Genomic DNA, 27,528 nt, shown 5'->3' with positions numbered 1-27,528 from the left:
TAAGAATTAGGGTCATATCGCTTTCACTTTATAATATATCCATTGCCTATGAGTACCAAGAATAGTTAATATAACACCTTTCTGTTACGAGTTGTTAGAGAAGTGAAGAAAAATAATGTAAATTACTTCGAGTATTTCACATGAGTGGCTGCGCGTGATAGACATGACTGGAGAGAAAATGTGAATGAATATATGATGACGCAGCCCTGAGGGGATATTCTCCCGCATTTGGTTTGAGCAGTTGATCAGGTCAGACGCGGGTAAGGGAATGGGTCCATTATGATGTGGCAGGGGTAAACCAGCTCTGCTGTCGGCCCTGCTGCGGATGTCACTGATTGCACTGCGCAGTTGACTCTCGTGCGGTGTGGTGCGGTGAAGATCTGTCCCTTCTCCCCTTGGGGCTATGATGCGAATGATTGTGTTTGAGTGGGTGAGTAAAGTGGGAGTGTGTCGTCCTGTCTTTCCTACCTCCCGTTCCTTGGGGGAAACAGCCTAGGTATATAGAAAGATAAAATTTCTTTGTTTTTATTTTTTTTCTGAATCTGACTTTACATGCATCTCATGAGAGTCAATGGACTTGTGCACTAGTTTTTTTTTTCCCTTTGGGTTAAAAATACAATATTAATACACTGTGTACCCCTGGACGCCTTTTCTACATTATTCATGTACCCTCCAAATGATTACTAATAGTATAAATGCAACAGTAATGATGCCCTAAGGCTGAAGAGGGCAGATACTAAATTATGTTATGGGCTTGTTTTATATCAATAAAAAAAAAAAAAATCTGCATGCGGGAGTCATATGGAAAATTTATCAGTCTACTGTTAGTCTCGTAGGTCCAGGTATAGGGAAAGGGTGAGGCTCCGACACCAGCAGCCTCTCCACTACAAAGGCCACACTGCCCAGGGTGATGCCCACCAGTAAAAGCAGCAGAGGTCCCTTCATATGGCTAATAGACAGACTCCTGAAATTAGTTTGGCTGTGTTCTGCTCCATCTTGTCCTTGCTGTTTTATTTCTTCCCTCTGTTTCATTCGACTTTCACGTGCAGCGGCTTCTAGTGTTTCCTTTTTCCACTGCTCATACAGACCAGCCTGAAAACAGAAAGTTCCAATAGTGAATCATGGAAGAACTTAAATAATCTTCGTCAGGTCCCAATGTAGTAAATGTTTTAGTTTTTATGTAAACCTTGTAGGAATCTCTTAACCAATAGTGTTATAACAGTATATTTACTCTTCTGTGTTCTAATGCATTAGACATATTGAATTTATGCATAGTTACCCGTTACTGTACATGCATAGCGGTACATGCACAGCGTATAATGACAATACATGTTGAGAATCGATTTAACAATTTGTCCTACAACTCTGATAAAGCAAAATCATCAAATATAATGCATCAATGTAGGCTGGTCACTCCTGTCTGTCATTCAAAATAAAGTGGTTGGGTGGACTATAGTTTAGGCAACAGCTAAGAATACTGTGCCGCCCCCTCGTACTCAGTGGTACCATCACCACATTTTATCGGGCTGTTTGTAATGTTTCGATATACCGAAATGTGGCCTATAACAATGTGGTCGTTACTTATCCCTGTGCAGCATGCTTTTGAACAGTTAGGCCGCACCGTGAGGAATTACTTCTTTATTTTTCAGATCGTATTCTTCGTCCCCCGTTTATCGTTTTTATATTCTGTGGAAATGATACAGTGCATGTGAGTCGAACAAATACGATAATTGGCGCAGTATTTCGCAAACACAAAATGGATATCTTAGTGCAATGAAATGGAGGCTAATACTTTTTAATGATACAAAATTCTACATTAGATACTATTTAATTCATCTAAAAAGAATGTTTGCTACATTGTTACAAGGTGAAAATATAAATAGGCACTTTTTAAAAATATGAATGGTAATATATTTTCAAGTTACATTCAGTAAAAATATGTAAAACACTGGTCTTCAATCGCTGAACGGAGTCTTCTGTAGAACTGATTATCTCATATAAGTCAAATAGCTCTGGTTCAAGCATGAACCTTAGCACATTACCTGTACACAAGTAAATGCTAACAATCTTCAAAATTCTTATTAATCTGTAAATTTTAGGCATTATTATCATGTTCTGAACTTTTGATGGTGACAATTATTCGGTACATATGCCTATATAGGACTATGGAGCCATCTGATATACTCCTATGTATCTCCACTGTTACTGGGGGGATACAGGTATAAATTTCAGAAAATAAGATTGCGCTACGTTTGAAGTATATGTCACGTTTTCAAGGGTCACCTGCCACAGACTAACAAAACTGTCTGTTTACAAACCTGCTCCTACGTTCACATGAACAGCCACTGGAACAACCTGCTAACACTTCTTGCAAAATCCGTCATTTATTAGTTTGTGCCAATAAAATGCCTAATTAATGCATTACAAATGCCTGTGCATTACAAATGCATATTTTGGTCATCAAAGAAAACTCTTACCATTTATGCCTCCCAAATATAGTCATTGTATAAGTAAACTTCAACAATTTTCGCCTATAAGATCGCTGGGATAACACAATATAGGAATATGTTTCCTAAGCAGAAGCAGAAAGAGAGAGGGGGGGGGGTGTTGATTCATCGATTGATTGAATATAATTAAAATCTGGCGGCGCAACTGCCAGGGTCATAATGCCGCCGGACAACAATGTAAAAAACTCTGCAAATAAAATGTGCATATTCAAAATAAAGTTAATAACTGTTAGTAAGAAAAAATCACTGAAAATAACAAAAGTATAAAATATTAACTATTTATAAAAGTGGAAGAAGGTCCGCCTCCTGAAGAAAATTAATAACATCAGTAAAATAGTGGCTTCCCCAAGCATCGAGGACAGACAGGAGGCACCATCTTCTCCCTTATGCTTATAGAGGAATCTCTGACCGAGGTCCCCCCAACTTGGACACTCGACCAGCAAGTTACGGACTGTAAGGGGAACAAGGCAATCATCACAGTACAGTTGGGTCCCATCACTCATCAGGAACCCATGTGTAAGCCGAGAGTGCCCAATACGAAGCCTGGCAAAAGCCACCTCCAATCGCCAAGGCATGGAGGGGAGAAACCTCGGCACAACGACTCTCTGAAAGATTTCTTTTAGCTTATTATGAGCAACTCCATCCCAGTGTCTCAGCCAACATGTACTAATCGTGTACCACAAGTAAGGTTTTACATCAGAAGCAGGAAGCGGGTAGTCTGTTGGGGCTGTTGAGAAGACGCAGCTTTAGCTAGCTGTATTTGCCCTCTCATTATCCACCACACCATCATGTGCGGGAACCCAACGGAAGTCCACATGACGATCACGATGGCCAAGAAGAAAAAGCCACTCTAAAATTCATAAAACCAATGGGTGGGATGCATTAAAAGACTCCAGTGCAGCAAGGACACTACGGGAGTCACTAAAAATTACAAAAACAGATTGGGGGAGAGTAGAAATGATTTTGAGAGCATATAAAATCACAGTCAGTTCTGCCGTACACAGTACACTGAAGTAATACCAGGAAGGCTACCGCCACTACCAATGGAAGGGAAGGCAACACCAAAGCCTACTCCAGTATCAGTCTTAGACCAGTCAGTATAGTCCGGGACAGAACCCTCATGAGTGCAGGCATGCTTTAAAAAGGGAGAGAGGGACACCTGAGAGGGAAGTGAGCCCTTTTTTTTTACCAAAAAATATGTCATACCAGGGAGTAATCAAATACACACCCTTGAGATCCGATGTGGACAAACTGCCAGTCTTGCAACAGAGAGGACAATCATAACAGAGCAGACCCTTTAACCAAAGGTCTTCGAGAATCTAGGACGGGTCTCATAAACAGAAGATCGTGAATCCTGGGAGACGATGGCACTAGAAATTAAGTTCAGAATGCGGTGAAGATGATACCAGCACCTCATCATCAACGACTAGCACTGCAAATCCAAAGGGAGTACACCAGCATCCACCAAAAAACTTGAAATCAGGGATGACCTGCATGCCCCCAATGCCAGATGTACACCAGCATGATGCACAAAATTTAACAACTGGACACGGGCATCTGTTGTACAGGAGTAGACTTCACACCCATATTCAAGTTTAGGAAGAATAAGAGACCTGTGCAAGAGACAGAGGGTTTGACAGTGAGCACCCCAAGAGGTATGAGCCAAAACCCTCAAGAGACTCAAAGCTTTAAGACAAGCCACCTTAACGAATATGAGGAACCCAGGTTTCTCGTATATCAAAATGAAGACCCAGAAATTTTGTCTCTTCCACACAAGATATTCTCTGACCACAGAGACACAATTAAGGGTCTGGGTGAACCCCTGAAGACAACAAAAATGATTAGCCACTGTTTTTGTTAAGGGAAAACGGACGCTGCGAGACTCTGCCCAGTCAGAAATTCTATTAAGAGCCAGCTGCAACTTCCTTTCTATCAGAGACATTCGAGATGCAGTGAAGGAAAATGAGAAGTCATCGACATAGTGAGCCTCATACACCTTCAGGAAGTAGGTCTACACTGATTACGCTGCTGATGGCCACTGTAAAGAGTATAACAATAAGGATACTCCCCTGTGGTACACCATCTTCTGGTGCATGAGAATTGGAAATCACTCCTCCATCTTGGACCCTTAAAAAATGGTTAGACAAAAATTGCTGACTAAAAACAGGCAAATGCCCACGAAGACCAAACTCATGAAGTGAAAGTAAAATGCCATGATGCCAGGCAGTGTCATATGCCTTCCCCTGATCGAAGAAGACCGTGATCTGGCGTTGGTTAGTGGAGAAAGCCTCACAGACAGAAGATTCCAAGGACAGTAATGCATCAAAGGTAGATCACATTTTTTGAAAACCATACTGGGCAGAGGATAAGAAGTCATCTCTCTCCAAAAACCACACAAGCCTAACATTGACTGTCTTTTTCAGAACTTTAAATATACAAGAAGTCAGGGAAATAGTCCAGTATTCATCACCTGTAGGTGATTCTTACCTGGTTTGGGGATGTGGATGACTACAGCAACACCCCAACGAGCCGTATTTCACCAGAACACCAGATCGTACTAAATAATGAAAACAAAAACAATAGGGACTCATTTGATGCGTGACATAAAAAGGCATATGGAATATCATCAGAACCAGGAGAGGAATTATGACACTCCGACAGTGCCGCCTGGAGTTCAGAAATGGAAAAGGGAACATTATAAGACTCCCCCAGAAGAGGCAAAACTGAGACCACGAAACTCTACGTGCTGGCGGTGGCAAGCCGAAGGCGTATCTGCATCCTTCTGTGATACACTGGCAAAATGATCAACAAAAAACTCTACAACAGTGAAAGGATCATCCACAGTTTCACCTGCTGCAGATAAAACAGGAGGGTTTGGAACAGTAAATTTCCTTACATATTCCCTACCCGGTTCTACACCTGAGTGAGGGAAGTCCTCGAACTAATGGAGGAAACATAACCCTTCCAGGATGAACACATGGCCTCCTTTATAACCCGCCTCATATAAGCTCGTGCCCTTTGATATGCCATCAAATACTAAGGATCCCCATGGTGACGAAGTCCAGAGAAGGTGGCTCATTTGGCTCTCACTGCAGAACTGCAATCAGAGTTCCACCAAGGAACTGGACGTTAAGGATATTGACCCCTCGTTCTTGGAACAGATAACAGGGCTGCTGAGTGCAACACATCAGTGAAATATGACACCTCTTCAGTAAGACAGGCAAGTCATTGACAGAAAGGGAAATGGAACTTAATTCTCTGAATCATGGCCAGTCAGCCTTATCCAGAACCCAGCGAGTAAGACGAGGCTAGGGTCCACCTGCATTAGCAGTTAGGAGTAATGGAAAATGTTCACTGCCATACAGGTCTGGCAACACACCCCAGGTAAAATCTAAAACAGCATCAGCTGAGCATAAGGACAAATCATTGGCAGTAAAAGTTCCAGTCTAGCTACGGAAATAAGTCATTTTATCAGAGCTGAAAATGCCGAACTCCACATTTTTCACTAAAGAGGCCAGCATAACATGCCTAGAGTTGGCCTTACTGTATCCTCATAGTGGATGGTGACCATTCATATCTCCTAGTAACAAAAGGAGAAGGAAGGCAACGAATAAGGCATTCCCAATCCATCCTTTCAAGAGTAGCACTAGGAGGAAGATAAATGCTGCAAACTGTATACTGCTGACGTAAAAACATCCAGACAGCAACAGCCTGCGGGGGAGTGAAGATGTCCATATGACTACATGGAATATCATGGAGAAGGAAAATAGCAGCACCTCCATGTCGACCTTGGACCAGCACAGGATCAGAATAAAGGGCATAGTAGCCAGAATGACCAGAAGGAACAGCATCTCCTACCATTGTCTCCTGGATGCACATGCACAAAGGAGTAAACTGAGAAACGAGATGACACAGTTCTTCATAGCTAGCATTAAATCCCGACAGTTCCACTAGATGATAGAACCCAAAGTGGAGGGATGATGATGATTACATGCGGGACTGTACACCTCCTCACAAGCGAATGGGTTTGGATTAACGCTTAGTGAGGCCCTTCGGAAGAGACTGCCCAGCACCAGGAACCCTCACCCTATGTCCAACATCCGTAGGCAAACGTGAGGACGAGGAAAAGGAAAGTTTTACAACACTCCCTCTCTAAGGCAGAATAATTCTTGGCTTGGAAGGTGGCTTGGAAAGTGTCTTGGAGGCCACCTTGGGTGATGTAGGATGGCCAGTGCTAACATCAGAAGCCCCAGAAGCGGAAGGAATGTTCACAGGATTAGAGCCCTGTGAGGACGACATTGAATGTTTCACAACTGAAGCAACAAGGGTCTGTCCAACACCATCCCAAGGTGAGGACCTGACCACAGGCGAACCATTAGCTGCAGCTTCCACCTGGTAAGACCCCTCAGCCTCTGCGGCAGAGAGAGCAGGAGAGAGGTCGACAAAAGGTTGGGCAATGGAGACCAAATAATTAGGTGAAGCTTCAACCTGGTTAGACCCCTCAGCCTCCGTGGCGGAGGGAACAAAAGAGAGGTCGGCACAAGATTCGACAACAAAGACATTTGGTGGCCGGTCTTCAGGCTCAGAGGACTCGAAAGAACCACGGTGACGTTTGCCAGATATAGATGGGGCCTCAGGCATACTGCACAAGGCGGAAAAGGAGTCACGTCAACATGTACATCCGCCAAAGCGCTAGGTGATGGAGTGGTCTCTGCATTCGGTCAAGGCCATCTCTGAGACACAGGGCAGTGCACTAGCTGGCATTCCAGAAAGGACAGCAGCATAAGAAACCCCGGGCTGGAAGAAGTGAGTCTGAGCTCTTTTCTTAGCCTCAAGAAATGAAACCTTTTCAAGTGTTCGAATTGACAAAATCTCCTTTTCTAGGTAGTAGCAAAAGCAGTTTCTAGAATTTACAGCATGAGGACCGCCAAAGTGATAGCATTTAAGTGGCCCTGGACAATCACTGGTATGGCATAGTCCACCACAGGAGACACACACACCTGGAAGGCTTGCTGTGCACGGCGGCAAAATCGGCTGACATGTCCATATCCGTGACAGTGGAAACATCTCTTTGGGGTGGGCATGTATGGCTTCACAGGAAGTGACAGGCAAGCCGGCTTCACAGAAGTAGGTAAGGTCAACCTGTTGGAAGTCATGAACAAGGTAGGAGTCAGGGTCATGACACCATCGATTTTCTTATGTAGTCGCTCAACAGCTGCCACACCAGAAGATCGCAGTTCCTCCAACAGCTGTGCCACTCGGTAGCGGAGGAGGTCACGTGAAAAAACTACACTTGTAATCTGTTAAAAGTGGCATGTTTAGCACAGGCACCTGCAGCACCAGAAAAAGAAGTCAGTGCTTGTAAGTGGGCACTCTCTTCTGGGGAGGACACCTTGATAACCATGTCTCCATCCCCCTGGGAACAGATCTTAGGTTCCCCACTGCAAACAGAGAGGGTACCATGGTGGAGATTGAAAATGTCAATATCTAGTATTGAGCCACCCACAGGGTTCTTCATTGCCAGATACTTTGCATAGGATTTTGGAACTATGTCTCTTGGGCGAAACCCCAGAGCCAAACCAACCAGACGTGACCCCTTCCTAGTCACAGTAGGATGCTGGGGCAAAGGAAGAAAGTCTCTAGGGGTCTGGAAAGGCTCCAGAGTGGCTATGAGAGTGGCGGATCCTAAGGAAAGTCCAGGGACAGAGGCCATGTTGTTAACATGTTATTTGAGGAATCCACATACACTGCCAAAAAATCTTTATTCCCACACCACTCCACACACCATGGAGCCCAACAAAGGGAGGTCTTATGCCATGAAAACGTCACTGTGACTCCAGACGCAGCAGGAGAGTATACGTGGGTAACCACCGGGGGACCTGGGCAAGGGTGACTCCAGGATGATAGGAGCCACCAGTCCCCCCAGTGCCCACTTGCCCCTAGGCAACGCATGATCAGCTGACTGACCTGGTCGGGCCCAATCAGGCCACTCGTCTAGCCAGAACAAGGAACCAAAGAGGTGTAATGCTAGCTGCAGGGCACATTGTGCAGCATCACTCAACCCCTAGCACTCCCATTTCCCAGCATTATGGGATGCCAAGCATGGCAAACATATGGGGAGAGAACAGTCCCTCCCTAGATGGCAAATGTCCAGGGACTAACATCGCCAGCAGGCCTCCTCCAACAGTGATGTACGGGGTGCTTGGTCCATGAGGTAGACACACCTCCAGAGCAGGTGGCACTGCCAACCACGCTTCAAGCCCTGCCACCATGTCAAGGTGAACCACTTCAGTGGGGAGAGGGGGGAGGGCTTTCCAAGAAGAAGTACTACCTCAGAAGGTCTTATGACCTGTACCTCAGAGATATCATGAATGAATTTACCAGATATACTTTAAGTTGTTACTTAATTAGTGAGAGGAAAATATAGCAGAGATGAAGGCTCTCTCCATTGACCTCCCCCACCTGCGAAACGGGCACATAAAAGGAACTACACCTAATTCGAGGGGAAAAGGATAGGCTTTGAAACTGGGAGAAATATTCAATCTACCACAATGTCAGGTCTGGCATAACCCTGAATTGCTTTGTCGAGGAAGTGTCAACTACCTGTGCTCGTAGATGATTCCGGACACAACAGGTCTTATACGTGAATAAAACTGTTTAATGTTTCATGTGGAATCGTCACTGGATGGTTAACAACAACTGGTTAAGATGGAGTAACAAGACTATTATAATTAAAATAACTTGATCACTAAGTAGTGTTGAGAGAAAAATAACACAGAAATTGGTCAGTTATATATCCGTTTTACAATAAGGTTCTCTCTTTACATGCTGGTTATTTAACATAATTATAGTATTAAAGGTTGATATTCATAGCTCTTTATAACACACACTGTTACCAGACCTATAAGCAGAGCTGGGATGCCACAGACAAGTAATGATTTTTATTGTCCTGTTGTAGCAAGGAGAGGCGATAGTGTGTGTGTGTGTGTGTGTGTGTGTGTGTGTGTGTGTGTGTGTGTGTGTGTGTGTGTGTGTGTGTGTGTGTGTTTTTCTTAGTTGTGTCTTTACAGGAATGAGTCAGGCTCGTACTGTCCCGTGTTTTGAACCATTTTTATCATACATGTCTTTAAATTTATGAATTATTTTGGCACACACTATTTTATTAGGTAGTGCATTCCACTGATCAACTGCTCTATTGAGAAACTGAATTTCCTTCCGTTCTTATTACCTCTCTACTTGTAAAGTATTTAAAGTGCCAACTTAACACTGCTTCCCCATAGGTAATATACTCATTTACATCTATTGTCTCTTTTTCCTGTGATGCATTTATAAACCATAATCATGTCTCCTCTTTTCATTCGCTCCTGTAATGTTGGTAGGTTTAACTTTTCGAGTCTTTCTTCATAGTTTAAGTCCCTTAAACTTGTTGCCAATCTCGTGGCGGCCCTTTGTATCTTTTCACTCTTATATATGTGTTTTTTTTTTAAGATGTGGATTCCAGACTACTGATACGTACTCTAAAGTTGGTCTGATTGATGTTATTATCTTTCTCAGGATGTCTTCATTTATATATGTGAATGCTACCCTTATATTAGCAAGCAGTGTGTACATGTTTCTTACTTTTTTATTTAAAGTATGTGGTCAGCTGGTGATAGTCTGTTATTGATAATCACTCCTAATTCCTTTTCCCTTTCTGATGTGTGTAGGGTTGAACTTCCTAACTCATAGTCCCAGTCTATTTTTTTTTTTTTTTTCACTTTTATATTTTTTTACCTGATTTTTGTCCATATTGAATTCCATTTGCCATCTATTGCTCCATTCATGAAGCATATTTAAGTCCTCTTGTAGCTTTTTGCAAGTGTCTGTGTTTGTATTTTACCTTTGCATTGTTGCATCATCAGCAAACACATTTAGGTAGCTTCCATTTCCAGTGTTGTTGTCTATGTCATTTTTATATACTAAAAATATAATTGGTGCCAGCACCGAGCCCTCCGGAACTCCACTTGTCACTTCTCTCAGTGATGAGTAATTTCCCCTTAGCACTGTTCTCATTCCTCTCTTACTGAGAAAATCTTGCATCCAATCGTACAGTTTACCTTGGATTCCTCCTTGACTGTACAGTTTCCATAAAAGTCTTTTGCGTGGTTCTGTCAAATGTCTTCTTGAAATCCAAATATATGCTATCTACCCAGCCATCTCTTTTCTGTACTATTTCTGCAAGTCTTTCTAAAACCAAACAGTCTTTCTGTTATCATATTGCGTTTTTCCAGGTGGTTTACCAAATTCTTCATATCAGTTTTTCTAACATCTTGCTTCCGACACTGGTCAGTGATACTGGTTGTTAGTTATGTGGATTTTGTATATTTACTTTTTTGAAAAGGGGGACAATGTTTGCTTTCTTTCAAATATATCATGTAGTTTTCACTGTCTTAAGGATTCTCTGAATATTAATTGTAATGGTCTGCTTAGCTCTTTTGCACATTCCTCTAATATCCAACACGAAATCTTGCCAGGGCCATTGGCTTTTCCCCTGTCTAATTTCCTCATTTCTTCCTGGACCTCTTGTTTTGTTATATGTATTTTTGTCAATATGTGTGGGCATGCTTGTTCGTCTTCATCTCTCACAAATGTACTTTATTCAGCAAAAACTGACGGGAAAATTTTGATTAGTACTTCACAAATATCTTCGTCATTGATACAGATTTTCTTCTCATGCATGATAGATTGTATTTTATCTACCCTTCGTGAGCTGATGGGGTCCCTGTGGACCCCAGCATGTTTTTAAAATTTGCCATTATACCATATTTTATTGTCAATACCTGGCCCCCCATGACTTTTACTGTAGATTTTTTTTTCCACACAATTTGAGCAAAAAATCTCGCACCATTTAGGAATGACATTACAATAAATGTTTTTGGGGTCTGCCGGGACCCCACCTGGCCTTTCATGTGACGATTTATATATATATATATACATATATATATATATATATATATATATATATATATATATATATATATATATATACATATATTTTCAGATATTTCAGATTATAAATATTAAGGACAATGTCAATACCAGTATCAAAGTTTTACTTCTCAATGGCGTTGACAGACGGTAACCAAGAAGAAGAAAATGATTCAGACGATGATTTATCTGTATCCGACGCTGATGATTAACATGATAAGAATAGTTTTTCTCTTGTTTTCTCTTTGTAGATGTCACTTTTCTTTGTATTTATGAGATATGTACTGATCATTTATTTGTTTTCTCATGATAAAATTGTTTTCTTTATATTTATGTAATATTTATTTTATGATCATGCTAATTTACTTTATACTGTACATGAACTTGTTATTATGCTGAGAACCTGTTCCAAGGATACTGACAATCAGACATTCAAGTAAGTGTTGGAGCAGTAATTCCATAATGAATATAATAACATTCTGATTAAATGAAATACTTTTATTAAAACAATAAAAAAACAAAACAAAAGGAACACTTGGTGGGTTGGCTTCACGTGCCATTTCCTGGGCAATATATGTATCATGTTTAGTAGATATGACTTCTTCTATATGGCAGAAATCCACCATTAAGTTTTTGGGTCTGCCAGGACCCCATCGGCCTTCCGTGTAACTTGGTAACCCCTGGCCCACAATAATTCTGTATATAGTTGTAAAACAGCTTTTGCTGATCGGTACCTTTATTAACAATGTCTTCCCCAAACTGCCTTTGAGCTTCTCTCCTTATCCTTGTATAATCATTTCTTGCCTGCTTGTAGTTGTATCAGTAGGATGGAAGTTGTGGAAGCAATGAAGAAATTTAAAATGAGGAAAGCCCCAGGAATTGATGGAGTGTGTGGTGAAATGCTGAAGTATGGGGGAGAGATAATAGTAGAATGGATGTGGAAGATGTGTAGATTGGCCTGGGAGGAAGGTAGAGTCCCGGAGGATTGGAAGTCAGGCATAATTATTTCCCTGTGCAAAGGAAGAGGGGAAAAAGAAGTATGTGGTAATCATAGGGGCATTTGTCTTCTTAGTGTAATACGTAAAGTATACGGTGGGACACTTATTGACAGAGTTAAGGAACTAACGAGAATTATTTGGAGAACAGGGAGGCTTTAGGAAGAGAAGAAGTTGTATAGATTAGATATCCATTCTTAGATCTTTAGTGGAAAATTTTCTTGAGAAGGGTAAGAACTTCTTTGTGAAGGTATTAAGAATATATGGAGTAGATGAGAAGTTGGTGAATACCGTAAGGAGTATGTATGAGGGTGCTAAGACTGCAGTGTGTGTGGATAATGAACTGAGTGAATTCTTCTATTTGAAGATTTGATTGAAACATGGATGTGTCATGTCTCCATGGTTGTTCAATCTGTATATGGATAGGGTTATAAGAGATACAAGGTAGGGCAGTGGATGATAGAGCGGCCCTAATGAGAGAGGGCAGTGTTTGGAAACTCCCTGTACTGTTGTTTGCAGATGATATACTGTTGTTAAATGAAGACGAAAGGGAGCTGCAAGGTTTGGTGGATGAGTTTGGGAGAGTAGGTAAGAAACGGAATCTAAAGGTGAATGTAGGGAAGAGTAAAGTTATGGTCTTCAAGAGAAGTGAAGTCAGTGAATGTAGTGAGGTTGGATGAAGAGGAAGTGGAAAATGTGAGTGCGTTTAAGTACTTGGGTAGTGTGATGAGAAAGGATGGAAGTTTAGAGGGTGAAGTGCTTGAAAAGGTACAACAAGGAAGAAACGTTGCTGGTTCCTTGAAAACAGTGATAAGGAACAGGGAAGTGAAAAAGTTACCATGACAGTATTGTGATAGGAGCTCTAATGTATGGAAGTGAAGCTTGGACCTTGTTGGAGGAACAGAAGTCAAAAGTGAGAGCAGTGGAAATAAGTTATTTGAGAGGAGCATGTAGACTCACATGGAGAGACAGACTAATGGATGAGGAAGTGAAGGAGCATTGTGGTGTGGATGTGGATGTGATAGGAAGCGTTAGGAGAAAACCATTGAGGTGGATTGGCCATGTGGAGAGTATGGAGAATGAGAGACTGACGAGGAGAGTGTATGTGAGTGAGATGGGGGGGGGGATAGATTGAGGGGGAGGCCAAGGATGAGATGGAGGGATGGAAAGGAGAGGTATATGAGAGAGGGGGGTTTGAGCTAGAAGCAGGGCAGTGAAATGGCGTGGGACAGGGCATTATGGAGGCGATTTGTTTTTGACCACCCTTAACGGGAACGGGATTAAGGCTTCTGGCAATAGATGGATAGATAGATAAACAGATTGTGGTTGTTTTATGCTCTTTCACTTTAGGTCGATTGTATCTCATCCACAGCAAATCTCCTTTCTCTTTTGCATTTTTACAGTTAGTATTGAACCAGTTCTTTATCGTCATTTCTGTGTCTTTGTGCAGTGGGACATAGTAACATTTTTTATGCAAGGAAGAAGGAACCAAAGGCCAGGAGCCCGCAAACCGTTCCTTCCAAGAAAAAGAAAACAATACAAAAGAGAGCCAAATTCAAGATCCGTTCATTTCGACATGCCTGGACACAGCGTTCGAAAGACTGGATATCATTGGAAGTAGGAATTACAAACAGAGGGAGACAGGTCCAGAGGTGACCTGTTGCAAAATGAAGGACTCGGAGAAACGGTTAACTCTTACATTAAAGAGTTGGACGGAAAAGAGATGAGAGGTTGTTGTTAGACAGGTGATACATGCCCGTTGTAGTGGTGGAGGGATACAATCAGACAGTTCAGAGGAGCAGTGACACTTGAATTAGCGATAGAAAAGAGAAAGATGCAACAGTGCAGACAGAGGTTGAAAGGAGCCAGTAAGAGGAGGAGAGTTAATGAGATGAGAAGCCTTTGACTCCATCCAATTGAGAAGAGCTGTATGTGGGGAGCCACGCCACAAATGAGAGTTGTACTCTAAACATGGGTGAATAACCCCTGTGTATAAGGTCAACAACTTGCAGGGGTAAAGAAGGTACAGAGTCGGCTTAGCACACCTAATCACTTGGAATCAGATTATACAAGAGATGTTATATGGTCTTTCCAAGATACTGTAAGTGTCGAGTGAATGAAACCCCATGCATGTTCAAGGGTGATGCAGGATTGAGCTGGATATTATTAAACATTAGTGGGTACTCCTGTGGAGGATTTTATCGGGTTGATAGGTGTAAGAACTGAGTCTCTGATGCATTAAAAACAGCAAGATTATTTTTACCCAAGTCAGAGTTACCAGCCAAGAGAGACATTAGGTGTGCCATAGCCTCATCTCTTGTTTGTTGAAGTAACTGCTGAAATGGATGTTGCAGGAACCGAATGGAAAGGTGAAGGGTGCAATCATCAGCATACTCGTGCATAGGTTTAGATGTACAGCTTAGAAGTTCATTGATGAATAAAAGGAAGAGAGTTGATCATTGGACAGAGCCCTGAGGAACATCACTGTTGATAGATCTGGGAGAAGAATGACGGCCGTCTACAATAGCGGCTATAGAACGACCAGAAGGGAAGCTGTAGATGAAGACACAGATAGAGGGATAGAAACTGTAGGAAGGCAGTTTGGAAATTAAAGATTTATGCCACACTCGATCGAAAGACTTTGAGATGTCAGGTGCAATGGCATAGATTTAGCCAAAGTCCCGAAAGGAAGATGGCCACGAGTCTGAAAGCTAGGTGACAAAATCGTCAGTAGAGCGTCCCTGCCGGAACCCATACTGACTATCAGAAAGAAGGTTGTGGTAAGAAAGATGCTTTAAAATTTTTCTGTTAACAACTGACTCGAAAATTTTTTCATGCACAGGATGTTAAAGCAATTGGACGATAGTTAGAGGGTTGGGAATGCTCACCCTTCTTTGGGACTGGCTGAATAAGAGCAAGCTTCCAGCAAGGAAAGGTACAGGTTGACACACAAATGTGAAAGAGCTTACCTAAGCAGGGTGTAAGCAAAGAAGCACAGTTCTTGAGGACAACAGGAGGGACTCCATCAGGCCCATGTGCCTTGTTAGTATTGAGGCCAGTGATGGTAGAAAATACGTCAGCTGAAGAAATTTAATGTCAGTCATGAGGAAGTCAGAGGGGGAAGTGGTGGAAGAACAGTGCCAGAAACGTCTAAGGTGGAACTGGAGGAGAAAGTCTGAGCAAAGAGATCTGGTTTATCAGTAGAAGAAATAGGTACAGAGTCATCAGAGTAGAAAAGAGGAGGGAAGGATGAGGTAAAGTTGTTAGAAAGGTTTTTGGCAAGGTGCCAGAAGGAACGGGATGAATTTGAGTTAAGAGCATTTACTACGGATGAAATTTTTTTTAGAGTGATGAACAGACTTAGCACGATTCTGGGCAGAAACATGAAATGTGATTAAGAGGTGGGTTGACTCTGGTATCTTTTATAGACCCTGTCCTTGTTGCGGACAGCATTAGAACGACAGTGATTAAACCAAGCCTTTCTTCCATTAGTCAAAGTATATGAGACAAGAATGTATGCTTCTGTGCCCGAGAGAATAACCTCCGTAATGCGCAAGACACATTCAGATGGCTCCCAGCCATGGAAACAATAATCATTCCAAGGAAAATCAAGAAATTACTGCCTGAGGGCTTCCCAATCCGCAGCTCCAAAGTGCCACAATCAAAGTTTGTTTGGAGGGGCCACAGGTCGTACCAGAGCAATAGGACAGGTTAAGGTAATAAGTCTGTGATTGAAGAAGCCCAATGGAGAGGAAAGATTAACAGCATAAGCAGAAAGATTAGTTGTAAGGAAGATGTCAGAGATGTTGGAGCTCTCTCCAGTGCTGTCAGGGATACGGGTAGGGTTCTGTACAAGCTGCTCTAGGTCATTAAGGATAGAAAAGATGCAGGCTTCTTCACTTTGTGGACCAGTGAAAGGAGAGGTGGTGGTGAACACTGAAATCTCCTAGAATGGAGATTTCAGAGAAAGGAGAAATAGATAGAATGCTTTCCATCGTAGAAGTAAGATAGCCGAGGAATTTTTAATATTCAGTAGAATTTGGGGATAAGTAAACAGTGCAGATATATTTAGTCAGAGAATGACAGGAAAGCCGAAGCCAGAGTAGAGAGTTTAGAAGAATCAAGTTCAGGAACGCGAAAGCAAGGTAGGTTGTTGCGTACTCATACACAACAATCACCTTTGGCTTTGAAATGAGTATAGAGAAAGTAGGAGGAAACAGGAAAGGGTATGCTCTCAGTTGCCTGAGACAGGTAAGTCTCAGTAAGGAAGAGAAGGTGAGGTTTAGAGAAGAAGAGGTGGTGCTCAACAGAGAAAGCAGCGAATGGTGCAGAAATGAAGAAGTGAGTCAGACAGTGGTTTCAGGCATCCCACTGACTCGTCACCGGGAGAGGGGCGGATGGTGGGGGCATTTATGGCTCACCCCCCCTCCTGGGGGACACCGAGGCTTTTTTTATACCGCCATTTTTCTTCTCTATTTTCATTTTGTAAAGCAAGTGTAGTGTGTATTGTGCATGTAGTTTGGTGCTGACAGTTAGGGAAACTTGTTTTGGAGAGCATGGTGGCCTACTTTCTGTGTTACAGTATTGAAACACTAAAAAACGTTCACCAAAGAGGGATTGTCAGGAACTTGTCCCAAGGGCTGATGAAATGGGATCTCCAGCACTCCCTGTCAGCAGATTTCCACCCACCTTCAGAGTACCGCCCTGTTTGACTGGTGCTACAATCTACTCCTCCTGGTGCAACAGTCTACTCCTCTTAAATATGGACTCTTGTTTCGAAAAAATCACAGATTTTTTATATATAACATATATATCTTGTCCTCTTAGCTCCATTTCCCAGTCTGCACCATTGAAGTACTTCTTTAGGTCATGATAGTTGCCCTTTTTGAAGTACTGCATGGTCGCTTTTGCTGGATGGGGGGGGGGTTACATTATATTGTCAATTTCAATTTCTTGCCTAGTAAATATGAGATCTAACAATGAGGAGTCTTCTTGTCCTCTTTTTCTGATGTTCCCCTTTACATGGTGTGCTAGAAAAAATTCCTTTATAAGAGCCAAAAACTTTGATCCCAACATCTTCATGGCATTTACATCTAGAGTATTTCAGTTTATATTTGTAATAAAATCTCCCATTAGTATAATTCCTTCAGATTTTTCCTCCATTCTGTATAGTAGGGTTCATAAACTCCGAATTGCCATTTCTGTCAGGTCTTCATATTCACTCCTATCCCAAGTGTTTGTCTTGGGTGGCATATATAAATTTGGCACAATTATTATCCCTTCTGATGTATTAATCTCTACTGCAACAAATTCTACTTGTGAGGGTAAGTAATCTTTACTGCAACTACTTCTAATTGTGAGGGTAAGTTTATTTCTATCTCTTTTACTTTTTTTAATGCAAGAAAGAATGAACCAAAGGCCAGGAGCCAACAAAAAATTCCTTCCAAGAAAACACAAAAACAATACAAAAGAGAGCCAAATTCAAGATCCGTTCATTTCATTTTCAGATGGTTGCAACATTTTGCATTTGCCAGTCCCGGCGACGTACTGGTACGTCGTGCAATTGAAAGGTCCCTAATCTGCACAATTTTCTATTTTTGCGCGTGATTTTTCATACGTATACACGGGACACCTTCCTCTATTCCTCTACAAGATGCCAAGCAGGGACAATGCCTTACACTGCATAACCTCCCCACGCCCCCCCTCACGCCATTGTCTCGGCAATTCACCTGTTACCAGTGACCTGGCCAATAAAGACATTCAGGGCCAGAGTGATTCCCCAATCGATGACAATGTGGAGGACAAAGTTTACATAGCATTAGAAGAAGAAACAGTCAGAAATAATGATCAGGTAATGTGGCAAAAGAAGGTCAGGTATGGTGATGAGTTAGTGAGTGAAACAATGCTTATAATGCCTATATTACTGCTTGAAAACCAATATACTCTCATACTACATATAAATTCGTACCAAGTAAATAAATAAATACCATTTATGAGTTGTGTGAAATAGTTACCCTCCCATAGAACTCGTTTTCTTTGGTGCCAGCCTGTTAGGAAACCCAGTCAGGTAATGAGGTACTCCTACCTGGATCGAGTATTTTAAACCTCAGATGAGCGATTTCTCTGTGAATTTTCGATGTTTCTCACCAAAAGCGGAGGTTTTAGCCAAAAAAAAAAAAAAAATTGAAAATACCTCGGGATTGGGGGGTGTCAGAGGTGCGAAATAGGTCGGGACGTGAGGTTAATGAGACAAAAAGCCTTTGACTCCACCCCAATGAGAAGAGCTGTATGTGGGGAGCCTCCCCACACCTGAGAGTTGTACTCTACACAGGGGCAAATAAAACCCATGTATAAAGTCAACAACTGTGCAGGGGTAATGGAAGTACGGAGTCAGCTTAGCACACCCAGTCTCTTGGAAGCAGATTTTACAAGAGATGCAATATGTTCATTCCAAGATAAGTCCTGAGTGAATGAAACTCCAAGCATTATCAAGAATCATCCAGGATTGAGCTGGATAAAATTAAACCTTAGAGGGTACTCCTGTGGAGGACTGTGTCGGGTTGTTAGGTGTAAAAACTGAGTCTCTGATGCATTAATAACAAGATTATTTTTACCCCAGTCAGAGATACGAGCCAAATCAGACATTAGGTGTGCCATAGCCTCATCCCTTGTTTGTTGAAGTAACTGCTGAAATGGACTTTGCGGGAACCGAATGGAAAGGTGAAGGGTGGAATCATCAGTGTGCGAGTGCATAGGAATAAATGTACAGCTTAGAACAGTGTCTTTTAACCTGGGGTGCTAGCTCCCCCAGGAGGTGCTGAAATAAGTTTTAGGGGATGCTGGAAAATGCCGCATTATTATTTTTTCTTGTTGGTTTTGCCTAGTATTGGCATCCTTGATGTTTTATTTTTAGAGAACTTATAAAATGTCAAGTAGTATTTCACTTAACTTTGCCCTTGTAGTAGTGTTGCAACTGTAGTTCCAGTAACCTGATGTATGGGGGTGCTGGACTATGAGACTTTACCACAGGGGGTGCTGAGGGCAGAAGAGGTTAAGAAATGCTGGCTTAGAAGGTCATTGATGAATAAAAGGAAGAGAGTTGGTGACAGGACAGAGCTCTGAGGAACACCACTGTTGATAGATCTAGAAGAACAATGACCGTCTACAATATAGAATGACCAGAAAGCAAGCTATAGATGAGGTCACAGACTGAAGGATAGAACCGTAAGAAGGCAGTTTCTAAACTAAACATTATGCCAGACTCGATCGATGGCCTTTGAGATGTCAACAACGATGGTAAAGCTTTTGCCAAAGTCCCGAAAGGAAGATGACCAGAAGTCTGAAAGCTAAGTGAGAAGATCGCCAGTGAAGCGTCCCTGATGGAGCCCGTACTGACGATCAGAAAGAAGGTTGTGATAGGAAAGATGCCTTAAAATTTTTCTATTGTGAATTGACTCGAAAATTTTTGAAATACAGGAAGTTAAAGCAATTGGACGATAGTTGGAGGGTTGGGAGTGGTCACTCTTCTTTGGGACTGGCTGAATGAGAGCAAACTTCCAGCAAGAAAGAAAGATACAAGTTTGCAGACAAATGCTAGAGTTTACCTAGGGAGGGTGTAAGCACAGAAGTACAGTGCCTGAGGACAACAGGAGGGACTCCATAAGGCCTGTATGCCTTGTTAGTATAAAGGCCAATGATGGCAGAATATATATCAGCTAAAGAAATTTTAATGTCGGCCATGAGGAAGTCAGAGGGGGAAAGTGATGGAAGAACAGCACCGGAATCATCTAAGGTGGAATTGGAGGAGAAAGTCTGAGCAATGAGATCTGCTTTATCAGTAGAAGAAATAGCTACAGAGTCATCGGAGTAGAAAGAAGGAGGGAAGGAGGATGAGGTAAAGTTGTTAGAAAGGTTTTTGGCAAGGTGCAAGAAGGAGCGGGAAGAATTTGAGTTGGAGAATTGAGAGCATTTAGTATGGATGAAATTATCTTTAGCAGAGTGAAGAACAGACTTAGCACAATTCCAGGCAGAAACATAAGATGTCATTAAGGGGTGGGTTGGCTCTGGTACCTTTAACCCGCTGCGTCCCGTTGTAGTGCCCGGAAGTGATAATGAGTCGTATCTAGTTCATTTTATATGACCAAAAGTTCGGTTAAGTGATAGAGTGTGGCCTGGGCATGGCTGTTTCCATGCGGACGTTACCAGAACATAGATTAAGTTACCTAGTTGCTAAGTCAATTTTTTTTCCTACTGTAATTTACTAGTATTAAGTCTCTTTATAATAAAAAACTCGAGTGAGATGGGAACATGTGCCTTCAGTCACGTAATCCAGCATAATGAATGTGTGCGCAAAGTGATGTAAAGCACGATGATTTTTATTGTTTTTCGATGTAAGGGTATAAAGAGAGAGGTGTTGAGTAGTTATTATAACTAGAAAATGTTATTTTTTGGGGGTAATCGATTGTAAGGGGAAAGACATCACACTGAGTCTATCACGAGTCTGTAATAATAAAAATGTTAAATTACGTACGCCGTCATCCTCCCCCCCTCCCCTTTGCATCACGCAGTTTTGGCGTGTTTCACTCGCTCACCGGCCGTGATAGGTGGCAGATGGTCGGTACTGTCGTCATCCTTCCCCCCCCTCCCTCCAAGGAATTCTGTAAGTAATTTGATATTATGTCTGGTATGTTGAAGCGTGAATAGTGATATCCCACGAGCGATAATAGTGACGAAATTAAGAAACGGACTTGGGTAGAATCAAGTGTTGTCGTTCCTCAGGAAGTGTGTATCAATGACGCCCTTAGCCACTGGAAGAGCGAGTCCCGAGTTTCCCCCTCACCTCCCCTGTATTTTTTAGCTGAATGGTGAGGTATTTCCCATATTTTTGTGTATTATACTTTATATTATTATTTAGTGTGTAACTGAAGCAAGAGAATGCTAGCTACAGAGTTCTGTCTGAGTCTCAGATAAATCTGTGATTTTTGTGGGCCAAGTATCAGGTGACCAGGAACTGCGAATTATTTATTAGTGTGTTGGAATGACTTTGCAATTCAGTACTTATTAGGGCTATGTTGTAAGTTAATGTTCACGTAGTTACTTCGTGAGGGACAATGATATTGATGCAGTGATGATTTTCATGGTTAGAGTTAGATATTCAGGCTTACTGTATTTGTTATAATACCTTTTTTCTGTTATCCCTACAATAAGCATTATTTTGAGCAGACCTATGTGTCTGTAGTGCCACGTGTTATTCTGTTATTACTTGAGATGCCGAGTGTTGTAACTCATGTTTATTATGAGACCTTCCTGATCATGTGAATGGATTACTTGCATTGGGGAGAATAGTTATTCATTATTCATATTAACTTCTAGTGGGTCCAAGTGTGGAGGTCTAAGTACCAGTGAGTGAGACCAAGTCCAGCCGTGGAGGTCAAAGTCCCAATGAGTGAGTCAAGGTCCCAGTGTGGAAGTTAAGTTCGGGAGTGTCAGAGGACTGGACCAGTGAAATTTGTGCTCAGAGGGACGATTATGAAGAAACACATTGGACTGGGGCAGAGGAGCTAAGTTTTGTGGATTTGATATTTGGACCATATAGAGATATATTTTTTGAACAATATGCCAACTGATTCAGGTTTAATCTGTAAAGCAAGTAGCTGGGGAAGATTTCTACCTTTTGGTCTTGGTAATACACATTTCCTCCCACTCGAACTTTATTGTTTGTATAACCCTTGAGAACTGGTGGTATTGAGCTTACCTAGTAGTTTATTAACCTGCGCCGTCCCGGCGACGTGAATTAACGTCCGCACATGATGTGCACTCATGTCCCAGCGACGTGAATTAACGCGGCAACATTGCAAGTTGCATAATTTTCACATTTTTCAAAAATCATGCCTGATTTCTGTTTCGCCCACCTACGGAAGCCTCACCTACTCCCCACCAGGCGGATAATCCCCTAGACCCAGATTAACCTCACCAGACCCCTTGATCCTCCACTTACCTCTCAGCAGTCACCCAGGTCAGATATGGTGCGTCGTGGGCTGTCAGAGGAGGAGATACAAGTCGCCCTGGATACCTTTACAGGGGATAGTGATTCCCCAATGGACGATGACAACCTCGATGTCGATTATGTGCAGCCTGAGGAGGTTACCAGCAGCAGTGATGAGGAGGTCCCTTCCCCAAGGAAAGTCAAATATATTACATATAGGAGGGCAAGGGACGGCCGGCCTGCACCACATGCTGCATCTAGGCAGCAACACCTACCATCAGATGAGGACGAGGACGAGGAAGCAGTACATGGTGGCGTATTTTCCTGGCTGGGGAAGGAAAAGATATCGCCACGTGGGACTGGGACAGACGTCACATCGCGACTGTTCCACAGGTATGTTCCTTTTATGTGTTCTGTGGCAGGAAGTAGTGGTGTGGGGATGGTTAGGGCAGTAGAAAGTGAAAGTGTTGGGGTGGGAGAGCGCAGACAGATTCGTGAAAGCGAGAGTGGTATGGGGGAGGCAACACGCTCACGTGGTGTTCGTGTTAGGCGTGGTGTGAGTTAGCAAAAGGTGAAAGCACTTGTCTAACATATAAAGGGGTAATATGTTATATTCGAAGTATTATAAAAGGTGAATAATTAGATTTTGAGTTGAAAAAATAATGACGGTACCTGAAGTCACGTTGTAGCGCTATTGCTATGCTCATTCTTTTCGTAAAGCATGTACATCTATAAAAGCAATTGTATAGTTACTGTAAAGTTAGTAAGTTGAAAAATAGTCTAAGTTGAAAGTCATACGACATACATTCAGTAAGTAAGTGCTAGGAAGAATTCTGTTCACGGTGTAAGATGAGTGGAATATTCCCCAGTGGCTCCTAATTTAGCCACCAATTATGGGATAAGCTGTCTCCCAGTGGACCACCATCCCACCTCACTCTCTCTCTCTCTCTCTCTCTCTCTCTCTCTCTCTATAACATGTAGAGGGGTAATATGTTATATTGGAAGTATTATAAAAGGTGAATAATTAGATTTCGAGTGACCTGAATTCACGTGGTTACGCTATTGCTATGCTCATTCTTTTCGTAAAGCATGTACATCTATAAAAGCAATTGTATAGTTACTGTAAAGTTGGTATGTAAATTGAAAAATAGTCTAAGTTGAAAGTCACAGAACATAGTCAGTAGGTAAATAAGCGCTAGGAAGAATTTTGTTCACGGTGTAAGAGGAGTGGGAAATTCCCCAAGGGCTCTAAATTTAGCCACCAATTATGGGATAAGCTGTCTCCCACTGTACCACCAACCCACCTCACTCTCTCTGTCTGTCTGTCTTGTGGTATACATATTTCCAACATATGAATACATGATAATAAACGTATACTGCATCAGTTCAGAGTACCCGTGCCACCATAGAAAACGTACCGCAAAAAGACTACTCGTAGAGCATGGCAGTACCTGTCAAACTTACGTGCTCCAGGTAAGCCATTTTTGGACCCAAGGGACACCTTTCTTTGTGATTTTCCTTAGTTTCTGACCAAAAGCGAATGTTTGAGCAAAAAAAAAAAAATGGTCCAAAAAAGCCGGGACTGGGGCGGACCAAAGCTCAGAAAACGTCGGGATTGGGCGGGTTAATGTGCAACTTAGAAGCATTCCGGGAAACTGCGAAAGTTGGGTTTGGGTTGGCCTAGTTTGAGACTGGCCCCGTCATTTTGGCATGCTACCACTCTTACCTTGGCCACTTGAAACATAATAAACACAACCGAAGAGGCCGCTAATGGCAGAGAGTCTCCATCAGTCTGACTTCCCGACCGTTCCAGCACACATTAGTGATCAATAGTGACTTGTTTTCTGCCTCTTTTGACCATGCAAAAGTCTGGATCGCAGAGTTGACGGTACAAGTGATGGCACAGCGTTGGGATGACCTATTAATGCGAGGATAATTTAATTTGAAATTAAGGTAATAGCTGATCCCCCAGTTCTCAAAGGTATATGTACGTAGCATTATGTGTAGTATTATAAGGTATCCATATTTTTAGTGTGTACTATCTTGGTGTTGCAGTTGAGCATTCACCTCCTGGGGTTGCTCAAGTTGCAGATGGGGCATTTTCGTAGTTGAGCATTCACCTCCTGGGGTTGCTCAAGCTGCAAATGGGGCATTTTCGTAGTTGAGCATTCACCTCCTGGGGTTGCTCACGTCTGCATAATTCATGATGGAGTCCCGTGTTGAAAAATTGATTGACATTGAGACTGAGATGCCTGAGGGAGTAGAGGTGAAGCAGGAACCCTTCGCAATTGATGAGTGCTTTGAGCATATTAGAACGTTGGAGGAGATGTTAGGCCCACCTGGACTCACCCCAACCAAGGTTGGAGGTCCATCACAGTATACTCCCATTAAGTCAGGAAATCCATTTAGGCAGTCAACTCCACACTGGTCCAATTTGCCTGTAGGAGGTATGCAGAGCTATCAGGGAAATTCGGTAGTACTAGAGTGTAAGGATATTAACATTCTAAGGATGAGCGAAATGTATGGTCTACATACTAGGACCCTGGTGGATCACTTTTTGATGCAGGTGGAGTCAGTGACTGCTAACTTAGAACAGCGGAAGGCGGTAGCGCTCACACGTATGGATGCAGAAATGCGTTCATATGTTCTGGGAGCGTTAAGCTTATGTGAGGCAGGTGGTATTTATGGGGATATTAAGACATTGTTGCAGCGTGAGTTCAGAGGCCCCAAAGGGATCGCTGGTGCATTCCATGAGCTTGCCCAAATGGAGTATAACTTTGAGGATCCACCTAAAAGATTTGTTAGACAGTTCAGGAGTAACTTCAGGGCAATCTGTAGAGAACATCCCCATATTAACCCTTCCAATGTGGAGCAGTTGTGGAAGAAAGCTGTGTTACGTAATGTACCACAGGAAGTTAGGGAACGATTAGAGTTGTTTAAAGATCTGGGAATGGAGGAGACCTTTATTTCAGAATTAGAGAGAGAAAGGGGTTACAGACAGTGGCAAAGATTGGCAAAAGTTGTGAATGAATAAAGGCCTGTTAATAATTATGTTCCAACCCCTACTAGAATCACACCTCCAGTTGTTAGTGACAATGCTCGTCCAGTGACTTAATTACCTATATGCCAGGTATCCTTTAAACCTAGATGTACAATGTGGCCTTGTGGGTGGTGTTCAAATGGCAGTAAAAATGACAGGGTGAACTGTCCAAGGAAACCAGAGGGAGGAAGTTGTTTTGATTGTTTGAAAGCTGACTCTAGAAGGGGACATGAGGGATGCCCTGGTAGACCTAACTTGAGTAGAGAACCAGACAAAAGCGTGCCAAGTACATCTCCCGCAACAGCTAATTCCCTCCCAAAGCAGAATTCTCAGTTACATCGAGACTCCCAACAGCCTAGAGAATGACTAGAGGCCCCTGAGGTAATGCAGGCTGCCAGTCATGTTCTGTGTAGTGTACAGGATGTAGAACAGAATGAAGGCTGTCAGAACCATTCAGATGGTGAGATGGAGGAAGTCCGAAAAGTTCGAGTTGAAGTAGACACTCCAGTGATACGCTTGATTTTGGGACAGTATCAGGTTTCAGCTTTTGTAGATACTGGTAGAGTAGCAACACTGATGAAAGAAAGTACAGCAAATAGATTAGGATTAAAGATTAGCCAGTGCCGACGTTCATTGCATTCAGTATCCAACCATAAGTTAACTGTTGTTGGCCAGGTTTCGTCGGTAGTGCACATTGCCCCCGAGACAAGCATAGTGCAGCAATTTGTTGTGGTCCCAGACTATTATTTGTCAACCGAAGTGCTCATGGGTGCGGACTTAATTGGTAGAGCGATTTTCACTTGGGATGGAGAAGGTCAGGTGATGCATTGGGGTGGTCATCAGTACAAGGTCCAAAATAAGCTTTGCCAGACAGTGAATAGAATAAAGTTCCAGACTAACCATATGAGAAAGGCGGAAGGAGAGCTAGTACATGTGAAGTGTAGGACTGTGGTATCTGCACAGACATTGATGTCAGTACCCATTGCGTTCAAAGACAGAAAAACCGGAGATGTCTTACATGTTAGTAAATTTCCGAAGGCCAGGGGTAAAGCTTCATTAGCACCAAATTGTTGTGTGAGAGTTAATGAGAATGGGACATGCTATTTACCCATTGCCAATGTAACCAAGGAACCAGTGAAGCTAAACCCAGGACAAGTGTTGGGGACGTACCATGTTGTTGACGAGTCGAATATCACTTATCTTAGCCCCAAGGAACAGGACAGAAGTCCACTTGAATTAGTGCAACCAGTAGGCGAGGCAGAAGGTGACCTTGTGGCACCAGTAGATAATGCATTGTTACCACACATGGATCAGGCACAGGATGGGAGTGACAGACAAGTTGCTCTTAATTCAATTCTCAGAGAGCTGAAGTGGACACATTTGTCTCAGTCACAGAGGGACAAATTGAGAGAGTTGATATTGGATAATAATGCACTGTTCATTCTTGGTCCGAAGGAAATTGGCACCCTTATAGTACCTTAAGCCCACATTGATAGTATTGACTCTGAACCTGTGCGTATGCCCTTGTATTGACATCCTGAGCAAGCAAGGAAGATAATTTCCGAGATGATTCACGAGATGATTGAAAAGGATGTGACTGAGGAATTCAGTGCTGCATATTTAGCCCCCATAGTCTTAGTCAGCAAGCCAGACGGCAGTAAAAGGATGTGTATAAATTATCAGGCTCTTAATAAGGAGGTCAAGATAGATATCCAACCCCTACCCCGATTAGACGAACTAGTCGAAGAAAGTGCTGGGAAAAAGTTTTACTGCACTCTTGATATGAAAGACGCCTACCTCCAACTTCGGTTGGATGAAAGCTCTCGAGACTTGATAACTTTTTCTGATGAAGTTAATTTGTTCAGATACAAGCGCTTACCTTTTGGATTGTCTGTGTCCAGCAATATTCACGAGGAAAATGTAGCAAGTGTTAGCCCCTTTAGTTAGAAAAGGTTGGTGTCATAACTAACTAGACGATGTTGTGATTTGGGCAGACTATTTCGATCAGATGCTAGACCGACTGAAAATTACCTT

General features: G+C 42.4%; 1 protein-coding gene across 1 annotated transcript in view; it reads right to left on the bottom strand.

Annotated features, from left to right (window-relative positions):
* Window positions 1-813: 813 nt before the first annotated feature.
* LOC145395780 (ionotropic receptor 93a-like) overlaps window positions 814-27,528 on the bottom strand; it is a 163,819-nt gene continuing 137,104 nt past the window's right edge. The window contains exon 7 of the mRNA XM_080269317.1: window positions 814-1,092. Coding sequence (XP_080125443.1) covers window positions 814-1,092 — 279 coding nt within the window. The remainder of the gene's footprint in view (window positions 1,093-27,528) is intronic.

This window comes from Coenobita brevimanus, chromosome 33 (genome assembly GCF_032717465.1).
Source record: "Coenobita brevimanus isolate Jiangsu-jjx chromosome 33, ASM3271746v2, whole genome shotgun sequence".
In the NCBI taxonomy this organism is placed as follows: Eukaryota; Metazoa; Arthropoda; class Malacostraca; order Decapoda; family Coenobitidae; genus Coenobita; species Coenobita brevimanus.
The sequence above is the reverse complement of the archived record's forward strand: the minus strand, read 5'-3'. Positions and strand labels throughout refer to the sequence as shown.